This window comes from Euprymna scolopes, chromosome 44 (genome assembly GCF_053919585.1).
Source record: "Euprymna scolopes isolate OS-2025 chromosome 44, ASM5391958v1, whole genome shotgun sequence".
Lineage (NCBI taxonomy): Eukaryota > Metazoa > Mollusca > Cephalopoda > Sepiida > Sepiolidae > Euprymna > Euprymna scolopes.
This window is the reverse complement of record NC_136525.1, coordinates 42,780,079-42,795,338: the sequence shown is the minus strand read 5'-3', so window position 1 is coordinate 42,795,338 and position 15,260 is coordinate 42,780,079. Positions and strand designations below refer to the sequence as shown.

The 15,260-nt window shown below is 36.8% G+C and overlaps 1 protein-coding gene across 2 annotated transcripts in view; it reads left to right on the top strand.

Annotated features, from left to right (window-relative positions):
- The window catches only part of LOC145268818 (pre-mRNA-processing factor 19-like), a 65,713-nt gene that overhangs the window by 16,642 nt on the left and 33,811 nt on the right, over window positions 1-15,260 (top strand). For both annotated transcript variants that reach the window (XM_080124458.1, XM_080124457.1), the window contains exons 3-4: window positions 127-190; window positions 10,241-10,379. In XM_080124458.1, coding sequence (XP_079980584.1) covers window positions 127-190; window positions 10,241-10,379 — 203 coding nt within the window. The remainder of the gene's footprint in view (window positions 1-126; window positions 191-10,240; window positions 10,380-15,260) is intronic.

The following is a 15,260-nucleotide window of genomic DNA, read 5'->3' as shown; positions in this document are numbered from 1 at the left end:
TTTGAAAGAGGAGGCTACTCCTTGGACGCCTTGACTTTAGTCATAGCCCAGATGTAAATTTGTAATTGCGCACACAAATTGTTTGTAAAGACGTTTAATTTCTTCAAATTTTCTTCTTGTCCTCAGTTTTGTAACTGCCGGCGTTGATAAAAGACTTCTTCATTGGAACCTTGAAACGAATCAAATCATGGTTTGTATCTGATTTTTTTTTTTTTTTTCGATGTCTTTTCTTTTCTCTAATTCTCTTTTTCCTCACTCTCCCTCTCTCTCTCTCTCATTCCCTCCTGTCTCTCTCTCTCTGTTTCCCACCCTTTCTCTCTCTCTCATTCCCTCTCTGACTCTTGTTCTCTCCCTCTATATCTTGCTTTCCCTCTATCCTTTGCTTTCCTTCCCTCTCTCTCTCGTCCCCTACACCTATGTCTATACCTCTTTCTCCTCCCCCTCTCTCTTTCCCTTAATCTCTCTCGTTTTCGCTTTCTCTTTCTTTCTCCCTTCTCTCTCTTTTTCGCCTTCTTTCTCTTTCCCTTCCTCTCTTTCCCTTATTCTCTCTCTTTTTCCTTCTCTCTTTCGCTCTCTTCCTCTTTCTGTCTTTCCCTCCCTTCCGTTTTTGTCTTCTCTCTCTCTCTCTTTCCCTCCTTTTTCTTCTCTTTTTTTCTGTCCCTCTCATCTTTCTTTCCTTCTATCCTTCTCTTTCTGCTATCTCTCTTTTTCCCTCCAGCACTCTCTTTCCATTTATCCTTATTTCTTTCCCTCTTCCTCTCTCTTCCGCTCCTTTTCTTATTTTCCTTTCTCTTTCTTTCCCTCTTCCTTTCTCTCTATCCTTCTTTCTTTATTTTTCCTTTCTCCCCCTCTCTCTCTCTTTCCCTTGACCAAAACTCTGTGAGAATGCCATCCAAGATGAAAACAATAGTCCAAAGAATCCAATGAACTTTTGATATTTTAGAACAGATTTTATATATAAAAGGCTATATGTCTGTCTGTCTGTCGCCATATTTCCAAACTCTATCTCTTCCAAAACTAAAAGTCGCAAAATGGCGCTAGGGGCCTCAAATGATTGGATTTTTACGGACCACTCTTTTATGGATCTTTAGCCGCTTAAAATAGTTTTTAAGGGGTCAAAAAAGGGTCAGAATTGAAAAAAATCATTATACATTTTGTACATTCATCTTAGTTTATTTTTAATTTTTAATCCATTTTATACGTGTCACGTTGGTACAGTGGTAATATCACCAGCTTTAAATGCTACAATTTTATTTCGGTTTCGATTCTAACAGATGGCATCCAAATACTTGTTTTTTTTACTATTGAAATCATGACTTTATAATGATATATATGAAATCTGTACAAATTAAAATATCATATTTAAGCATATTTTACGCCCGGGTAAAACCCCCTTCCCCCACTGGTAAATATGTAGATAGTGAATAGTTCTAACGATTCTCTTAATTGATCTTGTGTTCATGAAATATAATATACCAGCCTGGGTGTCTGTATTGCCCGGGTGTTTGAAGGTGTGTGTTGAGCAAAAAAAAAAAGTGGTAGTAGGCAGGCAGGCTCGAACCTGTACCACCAAGGAGGCAAAGAACGTGAAAAAAAACCCTGACGTCTTTGCTGTTGCACCCATTGCCAAACCAGAAGTGACATAGGTTTAAATTAAGGCTAGACAATTGAAAAGAGGGGAGGACTTTTGAAAATATCAGCGAAAAAAGCAACCCTCTCTGTAGAAAAGTTCCCAGTTGAGGGTGAAGGAATTAATGTTTTGGGCCACTTTTTCGATATTTGTCATCCGAAGGTTCGAGCTTCAAAACGATACTGATCTCGTGAAAATCCGTTACTTCTATCGAAAGTTTTGAGCAGACACTCAAACATACATACAAACATACACTTAAACAAATAGGTGAAATTTATATTATAGACTAGCGAGGGGTACCCGGCGTTGCCCGGGTGTTTATAGGTGTGTGTGAAAAAACCCCGAAATGTGAAAAAAACGAAGCCTTGACGATGCGCAGTTGGAAAATAGTAAAGTGTGAAAATAAAAACAGGTGTGCGTTTTTGATTGACGTGACGGTGATAGCTATTCAGCAGTTAGCATTTTGTGCGGGACAGTTTTTAATAAGGTCAATAAATCGGTTTGTTTATTTTTAAAAACCCGCTCCCTTGTCTCGAAATGAAAGCTACCGTCTGATATGACGAAGTCGACATTGAAAAAACGTTACTTAGCTCTCTAAAGACCACTGGCTCTGGGCCTGTGATTAGAGTCGAGTTTCGCTTTTTATACCGAAAACCGAATGTAACACGTGCCGATGCGGGAAATGTGGAATAATTAACGTTTGAAAGTCAATAAAATTAAATAGACAGGCAAGCTCCGTGGTTAACTGTGAGATATTACAATTTATAGATGATATAAAAAGTTTTAAGAAGTTGTGAAGCGAGCAAGCGCTTCTCTGAAAGAAGCCTTTTGTGGACATCGAGGAAAAATGTACATACATACATACATTTTCGCTTTTATATTTATAGATATGTGCATGAAATATGATATATAACCTGTTCATTGATTGCCTGATAGGTACTTTTTTTTTTTTTTTTTTTTACACAGTGATCACCACTTATCAAGGCCCGGAAGCCACTCAGGGATAAGGGTTATTGCAAGTACATTACGTTAGTGTGGAGATTTGATGAAGTGTTTACTTAAGGGGGCGGTTCATTAGGAATTTGTTAACATTGGACTTGAAGACATCCAAGTTGTAGTCCGGTGGGAAGCAGGCAGACGGAACAGAGTTCCACAGGCGTGCAGTTCTAAGAAAGAAGCTTTGTTCATGGAATCCAGGTTTTGATTTAGGCACAGATAAAGATTGGGGGAAATTTTTCACAGTGGATTCGGCTAGACGGGTGTTTTTCGTGAAAGATTGGCGAGGGGGGACCAGAGATTGGAGTTCAGACGAGCACCTGCCATGGAAATAACGATAAAACAAGGATAGGCTCGCAACGTCTCTTCTGTGGGAGAGAGGTTGCAGGGTAGAGAAAAAGGCATCCCCCACTAAGCCACGAAGTCTATTTTGTACTCTGTCAAGGCAGGATAGGCTGTTTTTTGCAGCTCCTGCCCAGATATGGCAACAGTATTCCATCCTTGGACGTACTTGGCTTTTATATAGATAGAGAATTGCATCAGTAGTGAGATATCTTCTGGAGCGGTAGAAGGATCCCACCATCTTTGGTGTGCATGAGTCTATCCTCTCATTGATGTCCTTGTCCATTTTAGGCTAGTAGACATAGCTCCTCATCAAACTCTACATACGATTTTTCCCAGGATGTCCTGTGTGAAAATCCCGTAGAATTCGTTTTTGGAGACATTTGGGAATCACCACTCTTTCACTATATAGTAAAACCTCATCGCAAAGCGAAAATACATCTGGAACATCGCCCTTTATAACGATATTGTTTTTTATGTCACAGATGAAGTCATCCTTGTCTGCTTCCCTTTTAATCTCTGGTAGAGACACCGGGAGTTCTCTGATTGTGTTGCCTATCATTTTTTTTTTATTTCTCTGTCCATCCGAAGAGTGGCAATGATGGAATCTTCAAACGGATCCTTTTTCAATGGTATCAGCCTAGATAGGCTATCCGCATCGCAAGACAAGTACTTCAGGGTGAAATCATAATTTAGTAATAATGTACCCCATCTCATCAGTCTACCAGCCGTATATGTCGATAAGCCTTTTTTGGAACCAACAGTTGCAAAAGAATAAAAATAATTGTGGAATTGTCTGGCAGTAAACCAAAATGGCTGGTTTTGGGGGCGGGGGGTTGTCCCCATGCGGAATTCTGCACCTGCCCAAATGTGATAGATGGGCAAATGATGGCCTATTGAATTGTTCGGTGAAAGCACAGAATAGTTACAAAACACCCCATGTTAAAAATGGCATGTTAAAAATGGCTTTCGAAATAATAACATACATGGGCAAACGATGGCCTTATAGAGGTATAGGATACTTTCAGGTGTACGTAGCTTTCTAGCACGGTAGAGAGAGCCCACCTTCTTCACAGTTGCTTTGGCAATGTTCTCGATGTATCTGTTCCAACTCATGTTCCAGGCTGAGGAGTTCAAAAGAAGTACTTTCAGGTAATGTATCTTTAGCCATTGCTATTGGTGATTAAGTTTGGACGAATATTTATCTATATATCTATAAAAGTGAACGTGTCTGTGTGTGTGTGTGTGTGTCTGTCTGTCTGTGTACATTTTCCTACACAATAACTCTGTCAATTTTTAGTTTACAGGCTCGAAATTTGATATACAGGGTACTGAGATTTGGGAAAATCTATGTGATCGGTTTTCGGCCAGAAATTTGGCGATTAAGGGGTCAAAGTTCAACAATTTGACTTTTGAGAACTCTACCAAATTCCTCCGATAACATTGGGTCTAAACACTTGAAATTTTAGATATAGGTTCCTTGGACATGGATCTAACTTAATAACTTGATTTGAGCTCAAAACAATAAATGTTAAGGGGTCATAATAGGGGTCAAAGTTAAAAAAATTGACCATTTTTGGGGTTTTTTTTTTTTGCTCAGCATACACCTCCAAACACCCGGGCAACACCGGGCACCCATGCTAGTATATCTATAAAAGTGAACGTATCTGTGTGTGTGTCTATCTGTCTGCGTGCATTTCCCTATGCAATAACTCTGTCAATTTTAAGTTTACAGACTTGAAATTTGATATACAGGGTGCTGAGATTTGGGAAAATCTTTGTAATCCGTTTTCGGCCAGAAATTTGGCTGTTAAGGGGTCAAAGTTCAACGATTTGATCTCTGAAAACTCTACCAAACTCCTTCGACAATTTTGGGTCTAAACACTTGAAATTTTAGATATAGGTTCCTTGGACTTGGATCTAACTTAATCACTTGATTTAAGCTCCAAGCAATACATGTTAAGGGCTCATAATAGGGGTCAAAGTTTAAAAAAACTGACCGCTTTGTTTTTTAGGTTTTTTTTTTTGCTCAACATACACATCCAAACACCCGGGCAATGCCAGGCTGAAATGCTTGCATATCTATAAAAGTGAACGTGTCTGTGTGTGTGTCTGTGTACATTTCCCTACGCAATAACTCTGTCAATTGTAAGTCTGCAGACTCGAAATTTGATATACAAGGTGCTGAGATTTGGGAAAATCTTTGTAATCCGTTTTCGGCCAGAAATTTGGCTGTTAAGAGGTCAAAGTTCAACGATTTGACCTTTGAGAACTCTACAAAACTCCTGCCAATTTTGGGTCTGAACACTTGCAATTTTAGATATAGATAACTTGGACATGATCCAAATATTTAATTTAATTTGAGCCCAAAACAGTAAATGTTGAAGGGTCAAAATTGGGGTTAGAGTTTTAAAATATTTGACGTCTGCGGTCTCCACCAACTTTTCTCTATCGTAGTTAAGGAAGCCTATTATATAGAAAGGCATTACCGTACATATTCACACTTTTTAATATATACATATGCGCATAAAATATTATGAACAGTACAAAGGGCCTGAGCAAAGCCAGGCAGAATGGCTAGTTATCTATAATATAAATCTCACCTGTCTATTAATATGTATGTATGTTGAATTCACCTATTCGTAACAACCATCATCGTCGTCGTCATGAATATTGAGGATTTGTGCCGTTATGAATGCGTTTTCATTTTAAAAGCTGTACTACCAGCGAAGCGAACGTCTCTCTATTCTATGTTCTGTGTATTTGGGATTGTTTTACTCTTTTATTCATGTTGAATTCACCTATTCGTAACAACCATCATCATCGTCATCATAAATGCTCCTTCATATATAATCTATGTGCATGTGTACGTGTGTGTGCATATGTATGTACATGCGTGTATATATGAATGTATGTGTGTATGTGCATATTGTCATGTGTGTTTGTTCTTGCGTATGTATGTTTGCATGCATCTATTTGTATGCATGCTTGTATGTGTACGTGTATATCTTCATTTCGATATGTGTGTGGGGTGGAGAGGACTCCCAAAAGTTCTGTTAAGGCAACCCCTCTGGGGGAAGCAAATCCCTGATAAAACAAAAAAAAACATTAAGCGGGAGACCAGTACCCGCATTAAGCTGGTCTGCAGTTTGATTTGTTGCTGGCTATCTTGCTGATGCTTGTTGCTGGATCTCAACATTTTGAACCGAGAGAGAGATTTAGCTGTCGTACAAAGCTAAAACTCTGTAACATCATCTTTGTATAGATACTTCCTCAGGCATTTGTCTATCAAAATTGTCCGTGGTGATGAAAAAAGTGTCACATGTGTAGCCCTGAAATGCTGGAAGCATGTAATAATTGATCTGCCATCATTCTATATATGCATATGTGTATGTATGTATGTATGTATGTATGTATGTATGTTAATATATGTACTAGTGTATGTATGTGTATGTATACCTATTTGTATATGCATGTGTGCATATATTTTTATTTATTTAATTTATTTTTGTGTATATATGTTTATGTGTGTTTGTATGTATATACGTATATATATTTGTGTGTATGTATGTATATATGCATATATATTTATACGTATAGGTGCATATATATGTATGTGTATAGGTGCATATATATGTATGTGTAGGTATATGTAGGTAACTTTATGTGTATGTATGTATATGTGCATACATGTGTACGTATATGTATGTGAATATGTATGTATATGTGTGTATGTATTTGTATATGATAGTATATATGTGTATGCATGTGTATATATATGTTTGTATGTATGTGTTATATGTATTGTGTATGTATGTATGGATGTGTGCATGTGTGTATGTTTATGGGTATGTATGTGTGTATATGTATATATATGTATGTATGCCAAGGACCGTCTTCAATGTCATGTCTGCTTGAGCGTGTGAATTCGCTGGCAGGACTTTAAAAAAAAAAAAAAAAGAAAGGTTATCTTCGGGCTCATGGACTTTCAATGACTAAGGGAGTGGAACTCGTCTGACAAGACGTTGCAATCATCATCATGTATGTATGTCTGCCTAAAACTTTTGGCAGAGGCGACGGATTAAACATGATATGAGTAAAAAAAGTAACGGAACAGATTTTCCGGGAAAATTCCGGTTGCCCCCATAAGGGTGACTTTCGGGTTAAAATGGCTAAAATTGACACTTTTGTGTTTATTAAAAAAGATTGATGCCTTGGATTTTTATAAAACTTTCTGAAAAGTTGTAATTAACTGATTTCTATATAATTTTGTTTGTCTATACCTCGCGATAACTCTTGGGTGTGTCCCAGGGGCTCTTTTAGGACTAATAAAAAACACTCTATTTTGGGGGCTATTTTACCATATTTGTCCAAAATTGTCTGTGCATGTCTAGCAGTTTTGCATTTTGCATGGTGCTGAACTCAAATTTAAATATGTTAAGGACTTTGGGGCTAAATCGGGGGGGGGGGGGGCAACTGATAGACTTGGTCATTTTTTTTTTTTGCATGGTGCAGAACTCAAATTTATATATGTTAAGGCCTAAAACTGCACTGTTTGTTCATTTTCACCAGGATTTGACGGCTAAATGGGGGGGGGGTGCTGAACTTAGTCATTTTTTTATGCCTCGTTCATTGTACGCTCACAGGGGACCATGCATGCTTCACTTTTTTTTTTTTAATTTCTTTAAAGTCAGATGAAATTGTTTATGTTTCTATTTTTCTATTAATTCTTTTATTTCATAAATGCACCACACATTTTGAATTTTAACGACTATGATTCATAAGCAACGGCGTCTCTGTCTATTCTGTCGGGTGACAGAATCAAGAAAAGACTTTCGTTTATTAATATACATATGGCATTAATTTGTATATGAGGACAATGACTGCTTTGAAAAAGAATGAAGTGGACAGCTGAAAGAGAGAGAGAGAGAGAGAGAAAAAAAATGAAAATGAGAACGGTCAGTGAAGATTACAGTTGAAGTCCGGAGTTTGCAAGGAGTTGTTTTTTTTTAAATTCCATTTTCACCCCAAAAATGGCACAGTGTCACTTTGAAGTAGGGGGCTACTATCGGGGGCATAAGTTGCAGAGATATTATGAAGGGAGATGAGCAGCAAGATCACTGTTCACATTACACTTGAACTTCTGCATGTCAGTACAGTTGGGAAAGCAGAATCCCGGAAGGGAGTTCCAAAGTCTAGCAGTTCTTTTTTTTTTTTTTTTTTTTTTTTTTACATGGAGATCACCACTTAGCAAGGCCCAGAAGCCACTCAGAGATAAGGATTATTGTGTGTACAGTAATCAATGCGATAGTATCGTAGTAATAGTTAGTATTGGAGATTTGATAAAGTGTCATTACTTAAGGAGGTGGTTCATCAGGAATTTGTTTGTGTTGGACTTGAAGACATCCAAGTTGAAGTCGGGAGGGAAACGGGCAAGCGGCAGAGAGTTCCACAGGCGTTTTGATTTAGGCACAGATAAAGAGTGGGGAAAATTATTGACATTGGTTTCAGCTAGTCGGGTGTTTTTCGTGAAAGTTGGGAAGAAACTATTGGAGTAGAAGGTTTTCTTACATCTAGAGATTTCTACTGTGTAGGGGTGGGATTTTTCAGCTTCTCAGGTTTGTCAGGGATATTTACGTCAAGGGGTACAACTGCTTGTAGTTTGTCGGAGCATTCACCATTAAAATACTTGTAGAACAGGCAGAGGGATGCAACATTTCGTTGATGGGACAGAGATTGAAGCTTAGATGGCAGTTCAGGACCTATCAGGTTGGCAACTCTCTTTTGAACCCTGTCCAGGAGCGAAAGACTAGTAGCAGATGTACCAGCCCAAATGTGACAACAATACTCCATACATGGGCAAATAATGGCCTTACAGATGTACAGAATACTTTCAGGTGTAAGTAGCTTTCTAGCACGGTAGAGAGAGCCCACCTTCTTCACAGCTGCTTTGGCAATGTTCTCGATGTATCTGTTTCAACTCGTGTTCCCTGTGAACATTAGGCTGAGGAATTTAAAAGAAGTATTTTCAGGTAATGTATCTTTAGCCATTGCTATTGGTGATTGAGTTTGGACGAATATTTATTATCTATCATCTCACCTGTCTGTTTAAATGTATCTATGCCTAAAACTTTTGCCGGAGGCGACGGATTTTCACAAGATTGGTATCATTTTGAAGCTCGACCCTTCAGACGACAAATATTGAAAAATTGGCTGAAGGCATTAATTCCTTCACTCTCAACTGGGTACTTTTCTACAGAGAGGGGTCACTTTTTTTGACGATATTTTCGAAAGTCATCCCCCTCTTTTCGATTGACTAGCCTTAATTTAAACCTTTGTAACTTCTGGTCTGGCGAGGGACACAACGGCAAAGACGTCATTTTTTTTTTTTCATGTTCTTTTCGTCCTTTGTGGTACGGGTTCGAGTCTCCCTGCCTTACTACCACTTTTTTTTTTTTTTTTTTTTGCTCAACACACACCTCCAAACACCCGGGCACCGCTGGGCATCCAGGCTAGTTATTTTTAAACCTCAGTTTCATTTATCAAGATACATTTGAAGCAAGTTGGCAAGTTACATTGACCGAAACCTTGTGAGAATCAGGATGAGACCAGTAGTCTGAAAAATTAAAAACAAAACTTAATTTTTATCTTTTAGAAAAAATAAACATGTTAATAAAGAATTGTTTTAATGACTTTCTTTATTTGATGTCTTCTTTTAAGTATGATTTTAGCTACAATATATGCATGATGTGGTATACACCTGTTTGTTGTTTAATGTTAGCATTAATTATATTTTTTTTTTTTTAAATGGTGCAAATTTAGAATTACACTTATTTAAAAAAAAAAATTACAGAAAAATCTTCATGGTGTACGTATTCATCACAGAATGAAGATGTTATATTCCAAAAATCATATCAATTGATAAAGTAGTTTGTTTTTCTTGTAAGAATAATACGAAAGATGAGAACAGTATCCAAAACAGTGATACTTCTACAGAATTGGGACAAGATTTTGTAGTCGATAAATGGAGTTTTCAGATAAAAAAAAATGGTTTCAACTTATTTTCAATTCTCATAAATTACAATGTTAGCTTCCAAATCATGCAGTCTAAATTATCTGAATATTACTGAATTATTAAAAAAACAACTTTAATCGTGTTAGCAGGTGAAAAATTGCCACCATCTTGCTTGAATCAAAATGGAAAATTACCTCCCTTTTTTTAACTCTCCTTTCAAGCAATTATCATTTTTTTTTTTTTTTCATTTTTTAAAGTGGGAAAGTGTACACAAAGGAATCGTTCTGTGTTGCCACATTTCGAAAAATGGGCGGCTGTTGGCTAGCGGCACTGATAATGATCACGAAATCAAGATTTGGGACTTGCGGATGAGAAAACCTGTTCATCGATTGCCTGGTAGGTACTGTTAGTGTTTCCTACAGCTTCCACAGACATTCACTGGTCTGTTTATTTCATACTTTGGGTGTTCCTGAGCTGACAAGGGGCATCACAGCTAAAACGAAGGCATGTCTCTCTTTAATAGTCGCCACGGCTTGTATATTCATCATCATCATCATCATCATCATTTTTTTTTCGGTTTAATGACTGGTTTTCATGTTAGCAATAGTCTCTACTTTCTGTATAACAAGAGAAATAAACCATCTATGATATTAACTACCAAGCAGACATACATACATACATTTAAACAGACAGATGAGATTTATATTATATATAACTAGCAGTCCAGCTCGGCTTTGCTCGGGCCCCATGTACTGTTTATAACTGTATGTGCCTATATGTATATATTAAGAAGTCTGCATATGTACCGTAATGCTTTTCTATATAATAGGCTTTTTTTAACTACCATAGAAAAAAGTTGGTAGAGACAGCGGAGGTCAAATTTTTTTAAATTTTGACCCCAATTTTGACCCTTAACATTTATTGTTTTGGGCTCAAATAAAATTATAAAGTCCAAGTAACCTATATCTAAAATTTCAAGTATTTAGACCCAAAATTGGTGGAGGAGTTTGGTAGAGTTCTCAAAGGTCAAATCGTTGAACTTTGATCCCTTAACAGCAAAATTTCTGGCTGAAAATTGATGAAAAAGATTTTCCCAAATCTCAATACCTCGTATGTCAAATTTCGAGTCTGTAGACAGAAAATTGACATAGTTATTGCATAGGAAAATGTATATTCAGACAGACAGACAGACAGACACACACACACACACACACACACACACACAAACAAACATTTTCACTGTTATAGATATACTAGCAGTTCAGCCCGACGTTGCTCGTGCCCTATGTTAATAACTTTATATGAATATATATATATATATATATATATATATATATATATATATATAAGTTTGTACTCCTGTACAGGTAACCTACATTTAAAATTTCTAGTATTTAGACCAAAAATTGGCGGAGGAGTTTGATAAAGTTTTCAAAGCTCAAATCGTTGACCTTTGACCCCTTGACAGCCAAATTTCTGGCCAAAAACCGATTAAAAAGATTTTCCCAAATCTCAATAGCTGTTGTCAAATCTCAAGTCTCTAGACTGAAAATTGACAGAGTAATTTGGTAGGGAAATGTACACAGACACGCACACACAGACGTTTTCACTTTTATAGATAGAAAGAAAGATAGATTAATTCACTATTAATCTCAAACCCAAAATTATTTGCTATTAATTTACTTTTTTCTCAACTCCAAACTTATTTACTAATAGCATTTCATCCTGGCGTTGCTCGGGTGTTTGGAGGTGTATGTTGAGAAAAAAAAAAGTAGGAAGGCAAGCTCGAACCCATACTGTGAAGGAGGAATAGAATGCGAAAAAAATGTGACGTCTTTGCTGTTACGACCACAGCCAAATCGGAAGTGACATAGTTTAAAATTGAGGCTAGACAATCGAAAAGAGGGGATGACTTTCGACAATATCGGCGAAAAAAGCGACCCCTTCCTGTAGAAAAGTGCCCAATTGAGGGTGAAGGAATTAATGTTTTGGGGCCAATTTTTCTATATATGTTGTCTGAAAGGTCAAGCTTCAAGACTATACTGATCTTGTGAAAAGCTGTCGCCTCTGTCGAAAGTTTTAGGCAGACATGCAGATATACATTTATATATTGGTAGCTCAAATTTTCGACCCAAACCGATTAAAAAGCTTGCCCTATCTCTGAATATCCTTTATGTAAAATTTCAAATGTTTATACCAGAAATTGTCTGAGTAATTTGGTAGAGACTGCAGCAGTCAATTTTTTTTTTTTAACTTTGACCCCTATTATGACCTCTTAACATTTATTGTTTAGGGACCAAGTAAAGTTATTAAGTTAGATCCATGTCCAAGGAATCTATATCTAAAATTTCAAGTGTTTCGACCCAAAATTGTCGGAGGAGTTTGGTAGAGTCCTCAAAGGTCAAATCGTAGAACTTTGACCCCTTAACAGCCAAATTTCTGGCCGAAAACGGATTACAAAGATTTTCCCAAATCTCAGTACCCTGTATATCAAATTTCGAGTCTGTAGACTAAAAATTGACAGTTATTGCATAGGGAAATGTACACAGACAGACAGACAGACACACAGACATGTTCATTTTTATAGATAGATAGACTAATAGATTAAACAAAAATATATACGTATACATAAATATATATGGAAACAATTTTTATTTACTGTAAAGATTTTACACAAATATTATGCAAGTATAAATCATGTAGAATATCTGCATGAATATAATTACACGTAATAGTTAACTCTAGATGATCATCCCATAAGAAAACCGAAATAACTAACAGGGAATTAATTAAAATGAATGTTTAAAAGAATATGCAAATTAGCTAGATCTTTTACTAGTTAATGCATTTCCACAACCCATATATAAGAAAATTGTATTTTCTTTTTAAATAAATAGAAAAGAGGGTTTTAATATGAATATCAATAAAAAAAGTAAAAGTAATGAAGAAAGTGACTTACGCAAACAGATGCGACTCTCTCTCTCTCCATCAATTATACTTTGTAATACTATGGACATGTTTCCTAGAGTGTTAGGAAGTGATTCAGTAAAAATAGGAAAAAAACTATAACAACGGGAAGAAATAGTTTATAAGCAACACAAAAGTATAGAAAGTGAAGTTAGTAAAAAGATGATGGGGGGAGCGGCTAAGGTCTTTTGAATTCTCGAGACAGGAATACGCCGCAGTATTACCAAGTACTTTATCAGTCACACAATTTCCCCCACCCAAAGTGTTAGGAAGTGATTAATATGAAAACAGAGGAAACCCTATAACAGTGGTAGGAAATAGCTTATAATCTATTATATAAAAGCAAAAATGTGTGTGTATGTGTATTTTTTTGTATGTCCACGAAAGGCATTTTTTGGGGGGGAGGGTGGAAGTGCTCGAAGGGAGGGTCACTAATTTTTACAACTTTTTATATACTCCCTAGATTATAATATCTCCGATTTACGAAAGGAGGTTGTCTCTATTTTTTAGTTAAGCTACTTTTATTTTATAAAATTCACGCTATCCCGTGGTTCCACCTGTTTATTTGTGTTTTTCCTTAAAAAGCGAAACTAAATCAAATGCAAAGCGAGCCTCTTGGCCCTTTGTGTTGAGACATCCAAAAAGCAATAAGATTTGATCAATACAGGGGAAAACCCCTCATATCAGACAATTGCTATTCATTTGGACACTCCCCTTTTATGGGGAACTGGTTTTTCCCAACATCTTGGGTTAACAAACAAATATGCAGAAAGAATAAAGCTTAACTGGCTCAGAGTGATTTCATTTCTCTATGGCGTGATGTTTGACCCAGAAAAGTAGACTTTGTTTTTAAGCATTAATTTCAATCATTCTCGCTTCTCTGCCCTCTTAGTGTCGTGGTAACGTGTCACACTTTCTTTTCTGCCTTCACCTCAAGGCTTCAGGTTCGAGTCTACCTGCCTATCAAAACTTTTTTATTTTTCTTTTACACCTCCAAACACCCGAGCAACGCCAGGCACCCCCGCTAGTCTATGATATAAATCTCACCTGTCTGTTTAAAGGTATGTATGTTTGTATGTCTGCCTAAAACTTTTGACAGAGGCAATGGATTTTCATGAGTTTGGTATCATTTTGAAGCTCAACCCTTCGGACAACAAATATCGAAAAATTAGCTAAAAACATTAATTCCTTCACCCTCACACTGGGCACTTTTCTACAGGAAGCAAAAAACAAAAGTGGTAGTAGGCAGGCAGGCTCGAACTCGTACTATGAAGGGGTAAAAGAATGTGAAAAAACAATGTGACATCTTTGCTGTTGTGTCCATCGCCAAAATGAAAGTGGCGAAGGTTTAAATTAAGGCTAGTCAATCAAAAAGAGAGGACGAATTTCGAAAATATCGGCGAAAAAAGCGGCTCCCTGTAGAAAAGTGTCCAGTTGAGGGTGAAGGAATTAATGTTTTTAGCCAATTTTTCGATATTTGTCAACCAAAGGTTCAAGCTTCAAAACAATACCAATCTTATGAAAATCCGTCGCCTCTTTCGAAAGTTTTAGACAGGCATACATACATACATATATTTAAACAGACAGGTGAGATTTCTATTATAAACTAGCGAGGGGTACCCGGGTGTTTGGAGGTGTGTGGGGGGGGGGGTTAAAAAAAATAAGTAAGTATGAGGATCGAACCCAAACCGTTGAGACAAAGTTGTGAAAAAAAAACCGTGCGACATTAACCATTGCCCCACCGCGACATGCTTACAGAAACACATTTGAATTTATTTAATTACTTGGATTTAGCAGGTGCTCGTTTTAATGAGTTAATGAGGTCAAGTTTGACTGCGGGATTTCATTTACTGCTGAACGCTTTTTTTCCGCCCAATATTTTATAGGAAAAAGACTAAACCGCATGCGGCGAGCGACAAATATTGAATATTTATCTTCCCGAAATCGAGCAAATTAAATAGACAGGTGAGCTTCGTTGTTAACTGTGAGATATTACGATTTATATGTGATATAAAAAGTTTTAAAAAGTTGTGAACCGACCGACCGCTTCTCTGAAAGAAGTCTTTTGTAGACACACAGAAAAAGCGAACACACATACATACATTTTCGCTTTTATATTTATAGATAAGACTAGAAGATGTACCCAGCATTGCCCGGTATTAAACATAACGTTAAAGTCCTTAAAAAAATTTTTTTTTAATGAAACTGAGACATGTGCATGCAGGTATTATATTTTTTTTTTAAGCAGTTCACTTCTTTTAAGTAAAGAAAAAATACTCGAGTTGAGATCAAAACCAAAATCTAAACACA